Source organism: Capra hircus, chromosome 11 (assembly GCF_001704415.2).
Source record: "Capra hircus breed San Clemente chromosome 11, ASM170441v1, whole genome shotgun sequence".
In the NCBI taxonomy this organism is placed as follows: Eukaryota; Metazoa; Chordata; class Mammalia; order Artiodactyla; family Bovidae; genus Capra; species Capra hircus.
The window spans coordinates 59,679,204-59,701,918 of NC_030818.1; the positions used below are offsets into that span (position 1 = coordinate 59,679,204).

The 22,715-nt window shown below is 34.6% G+C and overlaps 1 protein-coding gene and 1 non-coding gene across 5 annotated transcripts in view; one reads left to right on the top strand and one right to left on the bottom strand.

Annotated features, from left to right (window-relative positions):
* Positions 1 to 22,715, bottom strand: part of USP34 (ubiquitin specific peptidase 34) — a 229,438-nt gene that overhangs the window by 123,058 nt on the left and 83,665 nt on the right. For 3 of the 4 annotated variants that reach the window (XR_001918813.1, XM_018055392.1, XM_018055394.1), the window contains exons 9-16: positions 17,029 to 17,110; positions 16,853 to 16,945; positions 7,193 to 7,318; positions 6,897 to 7,026; positions 6,215 to 6,250; positions 5,721 to 5,851; positions 4,835 to 5,445; positions 2,224 to 2,438 (exon numbers count right to left, since the gene is read on the bottom strand). Coding sequence is in view for 3 of the 4 variants with exons in the window: in XM_018055392.1 (XP_017910881.1) it covers positions 2,224 to 2,438; positions 4,835 to 5,445; positions 5,721 to 5,851; positions 6,215 to 6,250; positions 6,897 to 7,026; positions 7,193 to 7,318; positions 16,853 to 16,945; positions 17,029 to 17,110 (1,424 nt within the window). In the remaining variant the exon portion in view is untranslated. The remainder of the gene's footprint in view (positions 1 to 2,223; positions 2,439 to 4,834; positions 5,446 to 5,720; positions 5,852 to 6,214; positions 6,251 to 6,896; positions 7,027 to 7,192; positions 7,319 to 16,852; positions 16,946 to 17,028; positions 17,111 to 22,715) is intronic. The other variant, XM_018055393.1, reaches the window with a different exon arrangement.
* Positions 12,837 to 12,909, top strand: TRNAG-CCC. The gene has a single exon. It is a non-coding gene; the product is annotated as a tRNA-Gly (tRNA).

Genomic DNA, 22,715 nt, shown 5'->3' on the forward strand with positions numbered 1-22,715 from the left:
TATATGGTCTGGATACAAGCCATAGATACACGATTTGCAAGTATTCTCCCAGTTGGTAGCTTGACTCTAAGTTTTGTTTTGTTTTTTTTTTTGTTTGTCTGTTCTGCTATTTGCTTTTTAAAATTAGTTTTATTAAAATACAATGTAAATATAAAATCAGATACAGAACACTTCTTTCACCCCCAAAAGTTCTCTTCTGTCCTTTTACAATCAGTCCCCACCACCAACCACTGAGTAGACATCAACCACTGCAAATCACTTTAAGAAATTTTAGACGTGCACATAAATAATATATAGTATATACTCTTCTGTCTAGCTTTATTCACTTAGAATGTTTTTTTACATTCATCTATGGTGTTGAATGTATCAGTAGCTGTTTCCTTTTTATTCCATTGTGTGAATATACAACAATTTGTTTATCTACCAGTTAATTCCAGTTGAGGTTCATAAATGAACCAGTTATCATTCATGTACAACTCTTTTTGTGGACATATGTTTTCATTTATCGTGGGTAAAATATGTAGAATAGGAATTCCAGGGTCACATGGTAAGTACAAATTTAGCTTTGTAAGAAACTGATAAAACAGTACTCTAAACTGGCTGTACTATTTTATGTTCCTTGACAGCACTGTATGAAGAGTTTTAGTTGCTCTCCATCTTTAGCGTCATTTGATTGCATTAAGTCCTTAATTTTTTACCCATCCCAAGTGAGTAGAAGTATCTCATTGTGGTTTTAATTTGCATTTCCCAGATGACTATCAATACTGAGTATCTTTTCATGTATTTACTGACCATTTCTATATCTTCATTTATGTATAAACAAAATTACTCACATCTTTCACCCATTTTTAAATTGTTTGCCTTTCTGTGTTGGAAGAATTCTTTATAACAGAAGAAGAATGGCAAAAAATTTAATAAGTACAGTATCTAATTCAACAGAGCACAATCTTAACCCATTTATTTCTCAGCAACCACAATAACACAACAAAAATGTCAGAACAGGGAATTCCCTAGCTGTCCAGTGGTTAGGACTCTGCACTCTCACTGCTGAGATCCCAGGTTTGGCCCCTGGATGGGTAACTGAGATCCTGCAGGCTATGAGGCATGCCTCCCACATCCCCCATTCCCCCAAATCCTGAAGTAACCTTATCTAGATCCTATGCAAGTAACATCTGAAGTCAGAAAGTTGTTTCCAAGATTCACAAATTGCATCTCTAAGTCTAATCATGGCATTAACAGCATATACCTAATCTATCAGGTTGTACTTAGTTTATCATTTACTGGCATCCCAAAACCTATTTTTCCTAGGCTAGCAAGTATTGATGGTGTGTAACCAAGCACAAGGTTGAATACTGACCTTGACATTGCCAATTCTATAACTGTTTTCCCTCCTAACTTCTCCCTTTCTTCCTTCATTTTCCACTATTCTTAAACGACCTCTAATCTCCATTCATTCAAGTTTGGTCATGTCCTATCACTTTTTTTAAGATTAATTTTAAAGTGACTAGAACATCATTTTTTGAACATTTTTATCACCCCAGATAAAAGAAACACCTTATCCTTTATCAGTCACCCCCCCCCTTTTATTTCCCCCAATTCCCCCTAGCCACAGGAAACCACTAACCACATATCTTAGTTATTTGATATAAATGGAACCATACAATATGAAATTGTGTAATCGCCTACTTTTAAGTCTTAAGCTTCTGGAATATAAAATCTAATATAGCCATAGTGAAAGTGAAGTTGCTCAGTCGTGTTCGACTCTTTGCAACCCCATGGACTGTAGCCTACCAGGTTCCTCTATCCGTGGGATTTTCCAGGCAAGAATACTGGATTGGAATGCCATTTCCTTCTCCAAGAGATCTTCTCGACCCAGGGATTGAACCCGGGTCTCCTGCATTGTAGGCACACGGTTTTACCATCTGAACCACCAGGGAAGCTCAATATAGCCATATATTTTGTCAAATACAAAGCTATAATTTTACATATTTTTAATTGCCTTTCCTTATTAAATAAATATCTCTTGGTGGAACTCTAGCCTTCATATTCATGATAGACCATTCATAATAATTTCATTTCTTTGTAAAAAAAAAAAACAACTGTAATATGAAAGTTATTTGGCAAAAACAATGAAGTATAAAAACATCAACTGTTGATCTCTTTTAACAATATCTTATATTCATTTTAAATAAAGGAATAATTTTACTTAATACAGAACCTTACCTTGACTAAGATGTTCATGGTAAATAGATGCTAAATTGGGAAGATGTTGTTGGAGATGAGATGTTAGCTCTGCATGTGAATTAATCTGAACTAGCTCCTCTTCACACCCAGATTCTTCACCATCAAAATCAGCCATATTTTTTTCTGATTTTGCACTGACCTGGGAGCTACTACAACTGACATCATCTGCACTGAGCATATCATCAACCATATGACTGTAACACAGAGAAGAGCAGCATAAAGTTAGCAATTACAATTTAAACACACATTGTGATTCACAAAAAATTTTCTCTCAAAACATTTGGCACAAGTTACAACATACTCAAGAATGAAGCTACATTTTGTTTGTTAACACTATGAGATACTGACAGCTTTACAAAATATAAAAGCCCATAAAGTCAGCACTATGTATTAACTTTACATTATATCCACATATTACCTGGTCGATCAACACTTCACTAAAACAACTTCAAAGGGAATAATTTTAGAGAAAAATCAGTAAAACTTACTGTTGGAATTATTTTAAAAACTCAGATCTTAAAGTAAAACCTCAAATTTTATTTACTTTTGTTCAACCACTGCAGAATCAAATAACTACCAGGAAAAAAAATCTCAATTTAAAGCTGCAATCCAGATTTGGTTGGTATTAACTGGGGGACTTTCACAAGTGGTTACCGTACACAGAGAATATGGAAATGACTAACATAAAAAATTAAATCATTAGGTCTTTTCAGGTGAGGGTTGGTGTGAACACTAAAAGAAATTCAAAATGTGCCAAACTGAATATGCTACCCACATTGGTTTTATGAACTAACTGCTTTGTCTTCAGTATGTCCTGGGGAACACTATGAACGTGCATTTCTGTAATGTCAGACCATAACCAGTGGTCTTCAATCAGAAGGCCAAGGGGACACCCAGGAAATGTCTAGAAAACAATTTCTGGTAATCACAATATAGGAGATGCCTCTAGTATACAGGGACACAGGCTAGGGATGCTGCTAAACATCCATGCTACAATGCACAGGACAGCATTCACGCTGCTGTAAATCCAAAACACAAAACTACGTGGCCCAAACCATCAATACTGCCAAGACTAAGAAACATTATCAGGGTTTCCCTGGTGGCTAAGTGGTAAGGATTTACCTGCCAATGCAGGGGATATGGTTTCAATCTTTGCTTCAGGAAGATCCCACATTCTATGGAGCAACTAAACCCATGCACCACAACACTTGAGCCTGTGCACCAGGCCAGGAGCTGCAATCACTGAGCCCACATGCCACAACTACTGAAGCCAGCACGCCCAAGAGCCTGTCCTCCACAATAAAGAGAAACCACTGCAATGAGAAGCCTGCACACCACAACTAACCCAACTAACCCCAACTTCTCCCTAACCCTAACCCTGATTAGGGTTAGGGAGAAAGTCTGCACAGCAACAAAGACACAGCCACAAATAAATACATAAATAAAATAAAAAAGAAACATTACCATATACTCATATGGGATAAAGATAAGAACCAAAAAGCAAAGGAAATAAAGTAGGAACATGTATGCATATGTAATTCTCCTAAACAACCATCTTAAATTCTGAAAGGCCTGGCAAACAGTCAGGTCTAAGAAAAAGTCTGATGAAGCACTCATCCCTATTTCATCATTAACTCAAATATTACTACTTGTAATGACAATAATAACAAATAGTAGCTAATATTTATTAACCTCTGATTATGTGCCAATCATATTAGCCCATGAAATGCTCACAATAAAGCCCATGAGATAGGTATTATTGTTCCTATTGTATACACAAGAAAATGATGTTGAAAGAACAACTGAGTACTCTGCCTAATACTGTAACACTACTAAGTGACAGAATCACTATTAAACACAATGGGTGTATGTCACAGATGATCAAAAAGCTTTACGCTGAAGCTTTAACCCTGCTGATATCCTAAAAATGGAATGTACATAAAATTCCCCTTTTCATGATCATACTTTAATGGAAGTATCCACAAGCAATTTTCTATCTATGTTTAGGCAAGTATAATAAGGAGTTGAAGATCTAAATCTGTACTTCCTGTACAACAGTCACTAGCCATCTGTGGCCCCTGCACATGGAAAAAGTGGCTGGTCTCAACAGAATATGTTAGCAGTAGTAAACATACACAGATTATTGAAAATTTAGCATTACAAAAAAAGAATGTTTCTTAATTATTTTACACTGATGACGTGGATATTACTGCTTTAAATAAAATTTATAATTAAAAATCAATCGTCTCTGTTTTATCTTGCTTTTTTATATGTGCCCATTAGAAGGTTAAAAACTGGGACTTTCCTGGCAGTCCAGTGGTTAAGACTCCATGCTCCCACCACAGGGGATCACAGGTCCGATCCCTGATTGGGAAACTAAGATCCCTCATGCTGCACAATGCAGCCATAAATCAATAAGGAAAAAAAAATAAAGAAAATTAAAAATTACATATCTGAAACATGCATTTATAGCTTACATTATATTCCTATTGGACAGCACGGATCTAGAATTTATCGCAACTGAATAAATGGAGGCTACAATTAACTCCCTGAAGAAAACGTGAGCTGTTTTATTTTTAGGTAGACTTACCCATCATGGTGGTGGTGGTGGTGGTGGTGGTGGTGGTGATGCTGTGGACCTATAAACTGCCGACAATTAAATAATTCATTCCCAATAGCCTCCCCAAGAAAGTCCCCAGTGCGTGTAATACAAGATTCCTGAGATGCTTGTGCTATATGAGCAGCATTCATTTCCCCCGAAATATCATGTTCTGGGTCTTCAGAGTGTGAACAGGCATCTAGCATTCGTATTCTATTATCTACCGATGGCATTGACTCAGTATTAAAAACCAGGTCCTTTCCTGTTCCACTGTTTGTCCCACTTCTTTCTGATGGGCCTTGGGAATCCCCTAAGCAAATGCCTGCTTGACTTTCTAACTTCCTGTTCCGAAGATCCGTACCACAACTGCTTTTAGGAGGATTATGACCATGATCATCATCTTCATCTTCTTCTTTCAGGGCTTCAATATCTGCAATGTCTTCTGACTGTAACTCACTGCCAGGGCTCCCTGCTGACTGGCTTGCATGGCTAGAATTCACCTCATTGCTAGATCCATCACTATGTCCACTGCTGCTACCAGGACCACTACTTCCATCTTCACCACTGTTGGCAGTCTCATCAGAACTTCCCTGCATTGATTCCTACATTTAGAAATGAAGATTTAAATAAATATTTAAGCCAGTAAGAAATGACATTAACACACTATATTTTTTCAAAAGATTGCCATAGTACAGACATATTTCCTTGAACAATATAAAATGGAATTTAAAAACTCAAAGAAAAGTAAAGAACTTAAACGATACTAACAAGATAGGAGAGGCCTTAACAGGGCTCAAGTTTATATTCCCAGTTCAAAGGATAAACATGGCACAAACCCAAAAAACTCTAAAGGGGGAGGAAAAAAGGGTTTTCATACCTCTGTATCTGAAAGTCGCTGTTGCACATGTTTGGTTCTATTAATAAGCTGCTCATCCATTTCAATGTCACTGCCTCCACTTTGATGGGTATCACTATTATCACTGCTTTGAGGACTGGCTGCAGGTGACCCTATATTAAAACGATGGGTTTTTTTTTAACTCTACTTGTATTAATATGGATCTATCAGAATGTCATAATCCTTTCATTCTCTGACATACCAAAGCTTCATGCCAAGTAGCCAAAAATATAATCTGGAAATATGTTAATACTTGCCAATTATTTCTAAAGAGAATATACACGATTTCAATTAGAAGTCAAGACACTAATGATTTAAACAAAAACGGTAAGATCGGTAACTAGTAAGGATTTACATCTCCTGCACAAAATGAACTTCATGACTCTGATACACATATATAAAATCAGTTAACTCTAGGTGATCATCAAAATAAAACTACAAGTCATCTTGCCATACATTTCTAAGACTCAACTTACAAGGTGATGGTGCAGCTCTTCTGAGCTCTTCTTCCTCTGAAGGAAAAGGAAAAACAGGACGGAGATACTCTAAGTGACTGAATTTCTTTGGGACATGTATCAGTTGTTCTTATTACATAAACAACAAGATATAGGTAGGGAAACCTGCAACAATATAAGACCCCACCACTTGCCACAGTAGCTGTGGGAGCCTGCACAGAAAAGCCTAAGGAAAGAATAGTATATGATGTCAGGAGACAAAAAAGAGGGGTAATGTTGGTAAAGTTTTAGAAAACCCTAGAAAGCTATATGTGTAAAAGCACACACAAAACACCTAAAATGACCGAAAAGTGTGAAGTAGAAAACATGAAAAGATAAATGTATTATTATGTTCTATTCTCGAAAATATATCTAAGAAAAGCATGTTGACCGTTTTCTAACTTAAATTTCTACAGATTTTATGAAACTCTTTTTTTAAGGGAAGAATATCAATGAAACAAGATCCAGTAACTACTTAAACTTCATTGCCATTACTTGCACAGTATACCAAAAGCAAGAGCTCACTCCAATTTATTAACCTTTTCACAACAACAGCTCTCATTTCAAAATTGAGATTAAATTTAAACTAATTTGCAGAAACTACTTCACATTTGAGTTAAAAACTAGGGACAACTCACTTCAAATTACATAACACTTTACGAACCTTTCTTATTTCCGATGGGAAGATTAGTGTTTAATAAAGATGCAAAAGAACTCTGTTTAGATAGCTGGGCCTTAGCTGCTAGCGCATTATTCCATAGTGCTTTGATTAACATTGATGCCAAGTACAATGTCTTAAAAAAAAAATAAAAGGAGAAGTTGAAATTAGAGGTTTTAGGAAACACTGTAACAAATTTAATACCCTTTTGCTTAAATGAAATACCAACAGTAATAAATTACAAGTTAAATCATTTAAGAAACTTAACAAAAAAAAATTTCATTATGTTTCGAGTCAATTACCTGTTCAGTATGAACACTTGGCTCAAGAGCCGAGACCAGATTAAGAAGATGTCTAAGTGGTACTGGATCCAAATTCTTGATGAGTGAAGGAAATAAGTCATGTATATATCGACTACAATGTTTCAACTAGAAAATAAAAGTAGCGACAATAGTCAAATATAATTATACTGCATAAATAAATAAGCTGATAGCAAAAAAGTTATGTTAGTTTAAAAGTGAAGAAAGTGGCTGGTATGCTAATATGTTCAACAACAGCAAAATATTAATTACCAAATTAACAAATATCATAAGTTACAGTACATAAAATTGTGAAAATAAAATTATACTTTAGCAGAACTTCACCTTATCCAAGAAAACCACAAGCACAACTTTTTAACCTCAAGAGGGAAGCCCACAATAAGTGATTTGTAAGTTCCAAGTACAAAAAGAATTCCAATTTAGGAATGTATCACTAATACACAAACAAATAAAAAATTAAAATGCAGGAAATAAAAAACAAAATAAATTACAATTAGGAAAGAAAACCAAATAAATATTATTGTTTAAGTGTACAGTGGGCCCTTAAACAACACAGGTTTGAACTGTGTGGTTATACAAGATTGGTTTTTTTCCCCACTAATAATATGTTCCACAGATACAGAACTGTGGATACTGTGGAAGGCTGACTGTAAAATTATACATGGACTTTTGATTGTGCAGAGGGCTCATACCTCTAATCCCCACGTTGATCAAAGATCAACTGGATTATATTTCTTATATTAAGTGGTTATAAAGTATTTATATAACATGTTCATTATTAAAAGAGTCAAAACAGAAGCCCCTTTATAAGTCAAAGACTACATAATATAAACTAGGAAAGTCTCCTCTGTTACACTGAACAGAATTAGGTAAATATCAGGGAAAATATAATTTTTTAAAAGATATGACTACTAAATATTACAATGTCAGTAAAATAAGCATGTTTTATAGCTACAAGCCTGCTAACTGCTAAATCAAGATATGCAACAAATATGACTAGACCAGAAATACTCAATTTCAGGACTCCAAAAGTAAAACATATTCTATTTATCTTCAATACATTAAAAGTCCATTAGAAAATATAGATTCTTCTATTCTAAACACTGACTTTCATATTTTTCAGGCATAAATCATGCAACTTTCCTATACTGCATCATCTTATCAGGGCTAATATACACAACCTAATGTTGAAACAGAGGTAAAATAAAGTAACATTGGAAAAATTCCTCTATGGCAAGGTGACTTTTAATAAACTACTCTATTTACTTCAATCTACTCTTTGATTCAACAGTGCTTACTTACACAACTGCAATACTTTAAGACCAAAACATCATTAGATTTTGAGAAGTGAATCATCAGTTATAAGTCCGCCCATTTTACAGATTTTACCTAAAAATATTAGTTTTAATATATTAACATTCTAATTAACACTGTACTAAAAGTTTATACTTGCTTTATGTCAACAAGTAACAGTTAGATTTATACCATTCCTAATTAAAATGTGACTAAAACATTTTGTATAATAAACATGATTTGTGACAACTTAAATGATTAATAAAATGGGATTTTCATAATAAATATAATTCTGATTATTTTTAAATAATAAAAGATAATTACATAATCCTGTAGAGGAGGCAAAAGACACATAAGGCTCTTTACAAGATGCACATTATGAAAACACATCCAAAAAGTGAGGAGAAAATATTAAGATTGACAGCTTTAGTTACTGGTAAAAACAGCAGTGTGGAGTTGGTTCACAGATTCTTCACTAGTTATTGAAAAGAAGAGAGGAAAAGGATGTCAGGGAAGATGGTAGGGCAGAAAGTGCAAGGAATCCATCTCCGTACCTAAAAAGCAACTGTACTACAGAAACTGTATGATGTAACTATTTCAAAATTCTGGAGTTGCCAATCTGAACTCTTACATTCCCAAAGGAAAACTTGGCTGGTAAACTGTTGTTAAGGCTGGCCATTTTCAGCCTTCAGAGTGACAGGAGCTACCCATTTCCCAGTCCTTGACCCTATGGCAAGAAGCTGTGGGGACAGCAATGTGACGCTGGTACAGTTTGTTGGAGCCATGGGTGAGCAATAATGATCTTGTGCTCCAAATAATAAATAAATTTCTGTGTTCTGAACTTGGATCACTACGTCGGATGGCTGAGGTGTAGGCAGACAGGTTAACTGCCATTGTTTCAACCCAAATAAGGTGAAGTGTCTACTAGAAGAATCAAAGGAGTCACACCAGGATTTTTTTTTTTTCTTTTTGATGTTCAACAAAGAATGAATGTATAGAAGAATTTAGAAAGATACTACACATTGTAAGGGAAAGACACAGGTTCAGAAAAAAACCTGAAAAGTCCATAAAGTTTCACATTAGATTGATCTTTAGCCCAAAACAATCAGAAAAGAACAAACTCTGAAAAAGGAAGAGATATCTTTTCCAAGTTACCATATTGTAAACTTCACACTGTTTACAACCAAAAAAAAAAAAAAAACCACAAAATATAAAAAGAAACAGGAAAAGATGGCACATTCAAATAAATAAAATAAATCAACACAAAAGTACCATCATTCATAGAATGCAAACCCAAAGATTATAAATTACTAGACAAAAGATCCTGAAACATCTTAATGTTTAAAGAGTTAAAGGAAAAGGGTGAAGACAGGAAAATATTGCCTGAACAAAATGAGAACATCATTAAAGACATAAATCATAAAAAGGAGCCAAAAGAGAAATGCTATTAAGTAAAATAACTGAAATAAAAAATATACTACAGAACCTCAAAAGCAGATCTGAGCAAGAAGAACAATGAACAAATGTGAAAATAGGACAACTGAAATTACTGAGTCAAGAATAGAAAGAAAAAGAATGAATAAGAGTGAACAGAGTCTAAGGGATCTGTGGAACACCATCCAGTCTACCAATATAATCATTGTAGAAATCTCACAGAAAAAAAAAATGTACACAACATATATTTAAAGACTAATAGCAAAAAGCTTCTCAACTTGAGGAAAGACACAAGTTCACAAATTCAAAATTTTCAACAAACTCCTAATAAGAGCTGAGTTACCCCAAGACATATTATAATCAAACTGCTAGAAGCCAAAGACAATAGGATAATCATAAAAGGAGAAAAGGAAATGCTGACATTACACTGCACAGAAGGAAATTTATTAAATGTAAACTTTAAAAGATCTCATTATCAACAACCTAACTTTACCACTTAGAAACTAGAAAAATAATGAACTAAACCCAAAACTAAAAGAAGGAAAATAACAAAGGTGAGGACACAGATAATAAAATACAGATTAGGAAAACAATTTTTAAAAATTAATAAAACCAGAACTTCCCTGTGGTCCACTGGTTAAGAATCTGTCTTCCAATGCAGGGGACACAGGTTCAATCCCCGGTCAGGGAACTAGATCCTGCAGACTCATGTGCTGCAACTAAGACCCATGCAGCCAAACAATTTTTTTTTTTAATTAACAAAACCAAGAGCTGGTTCTTCTAAACAAGTAATAAACTTTTTGCTAAACTAAAAATAATTTTTAAAAATAAAAAGAGGAGTAATGTAAATAGCTAAAATCAGAAAGTGGGATATTACTACCAAACTTACAGGTTAAAAAAAATTTTTTTAAGAAAATACCAAGGACACTGTATGTCAAAAATTGCTTACAAATTACTTTAACTGACCCAAGAAGAAATGAAAAATGTCTCTCTAACAAGAGAATGAGTCAGTAATCAATCTCCCAAACTACATTTTAAAATAAATGGTTTAACTTGAATTCTACCAAACATTTAAAGAAAAATTGTCACCAATCCTTCTCAAACACTTCCCCCAAACTGAAGACAATCAACTACTTTACTCATTCTGTGAGACTAGCACTAACCCAATACCAAAACTTTCCTAAGAACAGAAAATAACAGAGCAGTATCTCTTTCAACGATACAAAAAGTCCTTCATAAAATATAGCAAATCAAATACAACCACATAGTAAAAAAAATTTTACCAGGACCAAATGAGATTTACTTCAGGAATACAAGGATAGTTCAAAAAGAAAATTAATTACTGTAATATAACATATTAATAAAAAGAAGGGAAAAAAGCCATATAATCTCAACTGACAACAGAAAAGGCATCTGACATAAATTCAACACCCTTTCAAGATAAAAACTCTCAGCACTTTAAAGAAGCTGCTGCTAAGTCGCTTCAGTCGTGTCCAACTCTGTGCAACCCCATACACGGCAGCCTATCAGGCTCCTCCATCCCTGGGATTCTCCAGGCAAGAACACTGGAGTGGGTTGCCATTGCCTTCTCCTCCTTTTAAGAAGAAAAACTCCTGAACATGATAAAGGTGATTTATAAATCCCACAACATTAAAGCCAGTGCCCAATGACTGAAAAATATTTCCCCTAGGATCACGAACAAGACAATGATGCTCACATTCACCATAGCCACTCAACGGTACACAGAAATACTAGCCACAGATATCAGACCACAAAAATCAATCAATCAATTAAAAAATGAAAATACACTGGAAAGGACTTGTAAACCTATTCATAATGACATGATTTTATATAGAGAGAAAGCAAGTAGTGCTAAAAGCAGATTCACAAAGTTACACACTACAATGTACTGAGTACAAGCTCAACAAGCAAAATTCAGCTATTTCTATGTAACAGCAATCAATTTTACTTATGCAAACTGTGGAAAATTTCTTAAAGAGATGGAATACCAGACCACCTGACCTGCCTCTTGAGAAATCTGTATGCAGGTCAGGAAGCAACAGTTAGAACTGGACATGGAACAACAGACTGGTTCCAAATAGGAAAAGGAGTGCATCAAGGCTGTATATTGTCACCCTGCTTATTGAACTTATATGCAGACTACATCATGGGAAACGCTGGGCTGGAGGAAGCACAAGCTGGAATCAAATTGCTGGAAGAAATATCAATAACCTCAGATACGCAGATGACACCACACTTATAGCAGAAAGTGAAGAAGAACTAAGCCTCTTGATGAAAATGAAAGAGGAAGAGTGAAAAAGTTGGCTTACAGCTCAACATTCAGAAAACTAAGATCATGGTATCTGGTCCCATTACTTCATGGCAATAGATGGGGAAACAGTAGAAACAGTGTCAGACTTTATTTTTTTGGGCTCCAAAATCACTGCAGATGGTGACTGCAGCCATGAAATTAAAAGACACTTACTCCTTGGAAGGAAAGTTATCACCAACCTAGATAGCATATTAAAAAGCAGAGACATAACTTTGCCAACAAAGGTCCGTCTAGTCAAGGCTTTGGTTTTTCCAGTGGTCATGTATGGATGTGAGAGTTGGACTGTGAAGAAAGCTGAATAATATGTATAGAGTCTTCACTGGATGTGATGTCAAAGTTTTGTATACAGTAAGTAAGTGATGGTTAAAAAACATTTTGAGTATATTCAATGCCACTGAACTGTACATTTACAAATGACTAAAATGGTAAATTAATGGTCTGTTATGTTGAACATATTTGTACCACAATAAAACGAAGTTTAAATAAAATACTTGTTAAAGTATTTTGTTGAACCAAAAATTCAAAACAATTTAAAAAGGGGAAAAAAAAAAAAAACCCTCTGGGACTTCCCTGATGGTCCAGTGGCTAAAACTTTGCACTCCCAATGCAGGGGTCCCAGGTTCAATCCCTGGTCAGGGAACTAGATCACACATGCCACAACTAAGAGTCTGCATGCTGTAACTAAAAAAGATCCCCCATACTGCAGCAAGATCAAAGCTTCAAAGTGCCTCAACTAAGACACAGTGCAGTCAAATGAATAAATAAAAACATATTTGAAAAAAAAGTCACTTAAATGTCAAAATCTTCACTGTAACTTTATATACAACTTTTTATATTTACTGAAAAATTAGTAAACACATGTAAAATTTTTGAAGTTTACATAAACGTGGGCAAAATCTCCCACCTACCTCAAGCCACTTCCCCAAAAGCAAACCTATTAAAACTTCTTGTGTGTTTTTCCAAAATTGTTGCAGACACTCACAAGTACAAAGAGTACATACACAGGTATGTACATTCTCTTTCCACACTGTTTTAATACACAGTGGGAGAATACACTGGGTACTTACTGTTTCTCTTAACAAAAGATCTACTACTGTAATATTTAATAAAAATGTATCTTGGAGGTCATTCCATATGAACAAAATATATCAGGTTCAGTCCTTCTCATGGCCACCGAACATTCTACTAGATGGCTTTCCCAAAACTCGTTTAGTCCCACAGTGACAGACATTCATGGTCTAGTAGCGTAGTCAATGGCGTATCAAACATTTTATGTACATGTATTTAGAAGACAAATAACTAGAAAGAGAACTGCTATGTTGTTCTCCTAAAGTTACACCACACTCTGGTCAACAGAGTGTATTGTCATACATGAGAATTATCTAATAGGTGAAAATGGTGTAATGTTAGCTGAATTTACATTTAATTATAATCAAAGATAAGCATTTTTCAAATATTTATAAACCACTTTACACTTTTTTTCAATTTCCCATATGTCACCCTTATCTCTTTTCTCCTTGGGTTCCAACAGAAGAGTTTTGATACAAACAGTGAAAAAAATAGCAGTCAATCCAATTGTTACTGGGTGAAGTATGTGTATGTATGCATATCAAGTGTGAAAAGTGATTTCAAAAACTTACTCCAGAGAGAAGGAAAAAAAGACTCAGGCAAGACCCTATGAAACCAACCAACCAACCCTAGACAACCTGTAACCTGATGTCTGTTATAGTTGGTGTTCAAATAGAAAGAACTCAAAATGTAAAAATTCCTGATAATTTGAAATCTATGGTACAGTCAAAAGTTAAACAGTAATAAATCACAGAAATACTCAAATAAAATAATCTTTCAAATATATTTATTTCATCTCATTAAACTATCCTTTATAAATACTTTAAGTTATTTCAGACTAAATTACAGATTATGCCAGAATTTTTAAATAATTTCCTTATTAGGTGAATTCAAATTTTTGCCAGGATAAAATGCTAGAAGTTTTAATACATAGTATCAATTAAAATGTGATGAATTTGTTTCAATAAACAATGCTTCATTACTCCTAGTTACTTATTCTGTATTACTTAATATATCATTGTTCTCATATTTTGCCTTGCTATGAAAAAATAAAAATTAAAAATCCAAAATTTGAAAAAGCGTAAGGATATTAACAGTTTATGTATGTATGTTGTGATTAAGAATATGGATGAAACAAAAATATAATGGATGAAAGCAAGTATAAGGGGAGAAACGGCTATTTTAATAGCAATAATATATAAAATTAAAACCCTTAAGAATGAGCTTAACATATATGAGCTTAATCTATATACAAGTAACTCTGAAATGCTGAAAGATACAAAGTAAAACAAATGGCATATTACAACTTGGATAACAGGATAGCACTTTTCAAAATAATCATTATAACAATGAAAATACTATTTTTAAAGAGTAAGTCAATGCTAAAACTCACATGGAAAAATAAATGAGACACAGATTCTTTAAAAAATATATAAAGGATCAGATCTGCCAGATATTAAGAAATGTTACACAGACACAAGGTGAAAAAAGAAAAGACATGAGTATGAAAGCAGGGACTAACAAATGCTTTCTTGATGCACCAGACAGTAAATATTTTACGATTACAGGCAATACATTCTCTGTAACAGATATTGTATTCTGCCACTGCAGTGTGGAAGCAGCCACAGACAATATGAAAATGAACAGGCAAAGCTATGGGGCAAAAAAACTACAAAATCAAGTGTCCAGCCCACAAGCTGTAACTTTACCAATCCCTGGTATACAGATCATGACTATATACACAAAAAGGTCAGTCTACAAAGTTCAGAAATTGACCCAGTAAAGATAAAACTAGTGTCTCAATTAGTGAGGAGAATTACTAAACAAATGGAATGTGGACAACACAACCAAAAATTGGGAGGGGAAATACTGGGTATGTATATGATAAATTCTTATTGGATCAAAAATTAAAAAACAAAATGTACAGAAAGGAACGAAAGGTGAATTTTGTTGCAATCTTGAAATGCATTTCAAACCATAACACAAAAGCCACAGGCCATAAAAACTTCAACCACAAGTCTGAAACCACATAGTTGAAACTCAACTGCAGAAACCACCTGAATTAAGCAAGGAGACATCAAAGCAGAATGTAGTCATAACTCATAACAGACAAAAAGTCCAATTTCATTGATATATAAAGATCTACCAAAAAAAAGTAAAGCAATTGATAAATGGCAAAGAATATAAACATTCCCAAAAAAGGAAACAAAAAGGGTTCTTAAACACAAGATTTTCAACCTGATTCACACTAAAGAAATCCAAATTTAAAACATCAATGATAATACTTTTCACTCACTAGTTTAGCAAATAAAAAGGAGTTTAAGAATACAACTAATTGAGGAGGATGAGAATAAGGACTTCCTTTCACTTAAAGGTGAAAAGATAAGGAATGATGCTGAAGTTGAAGCTCCAATACTTGGACCACTTGTGAAGAGCCAACTCACTGGAAAAGACCTTGATGCTGGGAAAGATTGAAGACGAAAGGAGAAAAGGGTGGCAGAGGATGAGATGATTAGATAGAATCACCAACTCAATGGACATGCATGTATTTGAGCAAACTCTGGGAGACAGAGGAGAGGGAAGGCTGGCATGCCTCAGTCCATGGGATTGCAGAGTCAGACATGACTTAGCATCTAAACAACAGCGAAAGGTCAAAGTGGCACTACCACACCATGAGCTACGTAAGTAAACCACACATAAACTTTAATGTAACAATTCTACTTACAAGTAGGAATTTATCCTACATAATGGTTTTGCACTTGGATGAAATGACTGTAAATAGGTTACCTGTTGTGGCATTGTTTGTAATGGAAAAGATTAGAAAAAGATAGTGCCTATGAACAAGAATTGGTTAAATAAACTATGGTATATGCATATAATAAAACACTATCCAGTCCTTAAAAAATTAAGTGCTTTATGTTACTTATATGGAGTAATAATCTCCAGGACAAAATGTTAGGTGAAAAAAAAAAAGTCCATTTAGTATGATGCATCTGTGGAAAAGAGAACAAGGAAAGAAAAATGTTTACTGTTTACAATTAGAAATTTATACAGAAAATTTATGATGCACCTGAGAGGTAAGGAACTGCACACATGAGAGACTGGTAGAAAGGGGAAAATGTATAGCATATCTTTTTTGAAAAGATATCAATTTTTTGAAATTTAAACCATATGGATATGAGCCTATTCAAAAATTAAATTAAAAAAGAAGATATATAATAGAAAAGAAACATAAGAATACAATGTTCAGGACAGAAGCACTGATTGTATAAATGATAATAATAGGAAAATGTCTCTTAATAAACCAAGAACCTCTAACTGACTAGCTCTCACTTCCTTTAATTATACTACTTGTACAGTAAGATAAGACATGGATTCACAGATTTGATCCCCAATTTTTCCCATGTCTTGGTTTCTTTGGCTACAAAATGATAACAGAATTCACCTTATAAGGGAGGAAGCACTTAGAACATATAATAAGGAAGTATTTAATAAATCTAAGTTGTCGATATTACCTGTGCAGCAGCCCAAATGCAGTCAATATGCTGAGTACTCAATCGCCCTTCAGCTGCCAAAAAATTCAAAATCACTTGGCACTGTTTGATAATCTGGGAAAGAAAACCTTATTATAGTTAATTTTTAAAAACTTTCTCTCTTAATAGAGCAGACAAGTCATATAAAATCCACAAACCTCAATATGTAAATTTGGTCCAAATATATGCTCTACCACATTGTTGCTTATAAGCCAGTCTGCAAGTTCTTTTGCAATGGACCTAAAGTCAAATAAAAAAAACAGTTTACACATTTCAAAAACTATTAGTACCATTCTGTCCCATGTCTAAAAGCAGACTCAGGTGAAAACCCAAAACTGCTCACATACAAATTGTAAGTGTTAGTGTGTTAGTTGCTCAGTCATGCCTGAGTCTTTGTGACCCCATGGACTGCAGCCCACCAGGCTCTTGTGTCCATGAGATTTTCCAGGCAAGGATACTGGAGTATAAACAAGTGACTAAATACAATCAACTGTTAATAGTACTACAAAGAGTAACTGAAACAGAAATCAAGAAATAATATTACTACCTAAATTAATGAACAAACAAAAAAATTCTGAGAAGTTAGGCTAACTAATGCCAGGTACATAGGGGAGAATACCAAGGGTAACACCCAGAAAGCAATGCATTTTCTGGCTCAAAAATCATGCCTTCCCATTATTTCCATAGTAGACACTGAAGCATTCAAGGAAGGTTTTCCCGTAGGTCTGCTATGGCTGGGCTTCCCTGGTGGCTCAGTGATTACAAATCTGCCTGCCAATGCAGGAGATGCTGATTTAATCCCTGGGTTGGGAAGATTCCCCTGGAGAAGGAAATGGCCATCCACTCCATTATTCTTGCCTGGGAAATCCCATGGACAGAGAAGCCTGGTAGGCTACACAGTCCATAGAGTCACAAAAAGTCAGACACTGAGTGATCAAGCATGAGCCACGATGAGTAGATACCATAAAAGTAGGTTACCAAAGGGTGGCGGAGGGCAGTGGGGGGGGTGGGTAGAGAATCTCCAAGCCAAATGGTAACTCCCCTGCCTGATACTCAAAAAGGTTCTGCTGAAGAGTCGGGTATCAACTGACTGTTTGGAACACTTGGCTACACTTATCATGAACAATTCACCCTTCATTTCAAAATGTGAACATTTTATTCCTAAACAGTTTTAGATTTTCCTTCATTTTTGGAAAAGAACAACTCTCTTTTAGAGTAATAAATCACTGGCACAGAAGTTAAACTATTCTGTAGCCAGCCAAGTTCCTCTATCCATGGAATTCTCCAGGCAAGAATATTGGAGTGGGTAGCCACTCTCTTCTCCAAGGGATCTCCTCAACCCAGGGATCAAACCCAGGTCTCCTGCATTGTAGGCTCATTCTTTACTGACTGAGGCACCAGGGAGGCCCAACAATACACAGTGTCAGTTTATCAGCTAATTTTGTCTTTTACAGCTTTAAGATAGGTGTGAAACGTAATAAACTGAACATATTTAAAGTATACAGTTCAGTGAACTCAAGCTCACATATACATCTATGAATCCATTAGCACTGTAGAGATAACAAACACATCAACCCGAAAAGTTTCTTTATGCCACTTTTATCTTTTCTCAGCTCTCACCCCCACTGCCCAGACAAACAGTGATCTGCTTTGTTATTAGTTTTCATTTTCTAGAATTTCATGTAGAAAGAAGATATAGTATGTAACTTTTTTATAATTTTCATAATCCATTTTCCTTCATTGTCATTAACCCATTGGTCTCTCTCAAGTTTGGGCAATTATGATTAAAGCTGCTATAAGCACCCATGTGCAAGTTTTTGTGTGGATATAAGTTTTCAAATTCTTTGGGTAAATGCCAGGGAACAAGACTGCTGGATCATATGGTTATGCTGAGTTTTGTAAGGAACCATGAAACTGTCTTCCAAAGTAGCTGTACCTTCTTGCATTACCACCAGTGCTGAATGAGTGTTTCTGCTGCTTTACTGTTTGTCTGCATCTGGTGTTATCAGTGTTGTGCATTTTGACTGTTCCAATAGGTGTGTTAGTAGAATCTCATCGTTGTTTTGATTTGCATTTCCCTGACGTATGCATGTGCTCATGTGCTATCTGTATATCTTCCTTGGTGTAGTTGTCTGCTAAAGTCAGCGTATTTTCAATCTGACTGTTCATTTTCTTGCTGTTAAATTTTTAAGAGTTCTTTGTATATTTTGAATAACAATTCTTTATCAGATGTCTTTTGCAAATGTTTTCCCCTGTCTATGGCTTGTCTTCTCATTCTCTTGTCACTGTCTTTCCCAGAGCAGAAGTTTTTTTAAGAATTCAGCTTATCAATTCATGGATCATGGTGTTGTATTCAAAAGGTCACCACCATAGCCTAGGTCATTTAGGTTTTTTCCTATATTATCTTTTAGGAGTTTTCTAGTTTTGCATCCTATGTTTAGGCGTGTGACTCATTTTGAATTATTTTTGGAAAGAGTGTGAGATCTACATCTAGATTTTTTTTTCCACATGGTTGTCCAATTGTTTCAATGCTATTTCCTGGATATTCTATCTCTGCTACATTGTACTGTCTTGGCACCTTTGTCAAATATCAGCTGACTATATTTATATGGGTCTATTTCTGAGCACCGTATTCTGTTCCACTGATGTGTCTTTTCTATCACCAAAACTGCACCGTCTTGTTCACTGTAAATTTAGAGTAACTGTTGAAGGTGAGTAATGTCAGTCCTCCAACCCTCCAATACACTGAAGAGCAGTGGTGAGAAGGGATACCCTTTCTTTGTTTCTGATCTTAGTGGAAAAACTTTGACCTTCACATCATTAAGTATGGTGTTAGCAGTAGGAGGTTTTGCAGATGTCTTTTATTAGGTTGATTTAGTTCCCTTCTGTGCCTAATTTACTGAGAGTTTTTACCATGAATAGTAAAGTCTGACTTTGTCAAATTTTGACTTTACATGAACTGACTTTGAAATGCTGCACCAGCCTTGAACACCTGAGATAAATCTCACTTGGTTGTGGTGTATCATTCTTTTTATACCTTGTTGGATTCAATTTGCTAATATTTTCTAAGGGTTTTCATATGTTTGTTCATGAGAAATACTGGTCTGTAGTTTTCTTGTAATGTCTCTGTCTGGTTTTGCTATTAGGGTAATGCTGGCCTCAATGAGTAAGGCTTCCTTCTGCTATCTTCTGAAAGAAACTGTAGAGAACTGGTACAATTTCTTCCTTAAATATGTGGTTAAATTTACTAGTGAACCCACCTGGGCCTGGTACTTGTTTTGGAAAGTTATTAATTGTTGATTCACTTTAATTGATCCAGGCCCTTTCAGATAAATTCTTTTAAAAATTATTAAATGGTTACCACAGAAGAACACCTAATGAAAAAAGTAGTGTTACGTATACTGTGGTAGAAGAACAGGTTTCAAAATAGGATGTATAGTGAAAAGATTCCAAGTTTTTTCAGCAACATAAATTATACACAGAAAAACTGAGAAGAAATTAACAATTCCTTTTCTTGTTTATCCACAAAAGAATTATTTTTAATTTTAAAATTACTATAAATAGTTTTTAAAAGAAGCTATGAATTAGACATATGGCCTCAAAGGGTAAAACATTAAAATAAAACTACTAGTGGTATATTTTACCTATTTCTGAGTAGGCTGACAGAAGCTATGATCCACAAATCAACTCCATGATTTCTTTAACACAGAAAAAGATAATTCAACAACTAAAAATAATTCTTTCAGTTTCTTGAAAAACATTCAAAGTAGCGTAAAACTGGACAACATTATCAATAACAACCATTCAGGACTGTGGAAACATACACACAACTGGGACTCACATAAGGACTAAGGGGAGCAGAAAGAAAATTTGAAGAAGTTATGGTCAAACATCCCAAATTTGAAGAAAAATGTTCATCTACACATTCAAGAACCATAGTAAATTCCAACTAAGATAAACACAAGGATATCAATGCCCAGAGACACCACAATCAAATTCTTAAAAGCCAATACCAACAGAAAAATCTTAAAAACAGCAAAAAATAAAAATAAATAAAAAACACATACAGAAGAACTACAATAAGATTAGCAGCACTTTTTATCAGAAAATAGGGCTATACTGAAGCAATGTTCCTATATTTTATTAGAATTGTTATTAATCTGAAGTAGATAGTAATAAAGATGCATACTGTAACCCATAAAACCACCACTAATTTTTTAAGTATTAAAAAATAGAATTAAAATGGTATACAGTTGGCTCTCTGTATCCATGGATCCTGCATCCATAGATGCAAACAAAAGAGGATCAAAAATATTTCTTAAAAAAATTCCAGGAAGTTCTAAAAGGCAAAAGTTGAATTTGCCACATGCTGACAACTATTTATATAACACTTACATTTTGGTATCCTCAGGTGGTCTAGAACCAATTCCCAACACATACCAAGACACAACTATACTACTATATACACTGCAAAATAAGGCAGTAAAGGAGAAACAGAAAAAAAATTTTAATTAAGACATAAAAAAACCAAAAGCAAAATGCCAGGCATAACTCCAACTATACAGTGACTGAATTAAATAATACAATCATAAGGGAGTACTGTTAAGAGTGGATTTTTTTCCCAATCCAATCACATGCTGTCATCAAGAGATGTATTTTAGATCCAAAAATACAAACAGGTTGAAAGTAAGAGAATGGAAAAAGTAAACATAATAAAGTTACACTGGCTATACTAACATCCAATGAAATGAACTAAGCCAAATATTGTTTTAAAGAGACGAAGAGGGACATTTTAGGATGATGAAAGGATGAAATTATCAACATAACATAGTAACTATAAAGAGTGTACCCAACAAAATGTCCGAAAGTGCACACAGCCAAAACCAACAAAAACTGAGGGAGAAAAAGTAATACAGCCAATTCTCATCACCCCTGGTAGGTGTATCTTACAATGTCACTGCACTGAGTTAGCTAATACTGAACCCCTGAATATTATTACCCACCACTAATAGTAATAGAGATTACTATTACCCACTACTTTAATGAATAAAAAGAACATGTTATTAGCATCAAGAGCTTCCTAGAGTGGAAGAATGACCCAGTGCAATAATGTGACTCATTGGTTAAGAGTGACTGAAAGAAGACACTGACTTTGATTAAAAGCAAATTTCACATAGTAACATTAAGTACACAATTTGGTCTAAATTCATTTGCAGAACTTCTTCAAAGAAATATTGTTTCACAAAACTAATATTTGTTTTGAAATTTCCACTTCAGTCAGAACAATGTAAGGGAGACTTTTCCCTTTATGTAAAACTGTCATCATAAAAAGTTCATCAACATCCTTCCCCTTCCCCATTCCCTCTGGAAAAGAGACATGGCTCTCATTTAAGTGTTACCATGTTGTTTTCTTCAATACTCTTTTTCTAAAAACTTTTTATAATTGAGGTACATGGACAAATAACATTATTAATTCCAAATGCACAACATGATGATTCAATATTTGTATATACAGCTAAACGATTGTTAAAGTAAGTAAATGGCAATCCACTCCAGGACTATTTCCTGGAAAATCCCATGGACAGAGGAGCCTGGTAGGCTACAGTCCACGGGGTCGCAAAGAGTCGGACACGACTGAGCGACTTCACTTCACTATGATGGTGTTACAAATTTTTCTTTTCCTTTGTGATGAGAACTTTTAAGATCTACTCTAACAATTTTCAAATATGCAATGCAGTATTATTAACTATAGCCACCATGCTATATATTACCACTCCCATAACTTACTTACTTTGTAACTAGACATTTGTACCTTATGACCTCCCTCACCTCTTCTGCCCTCCTC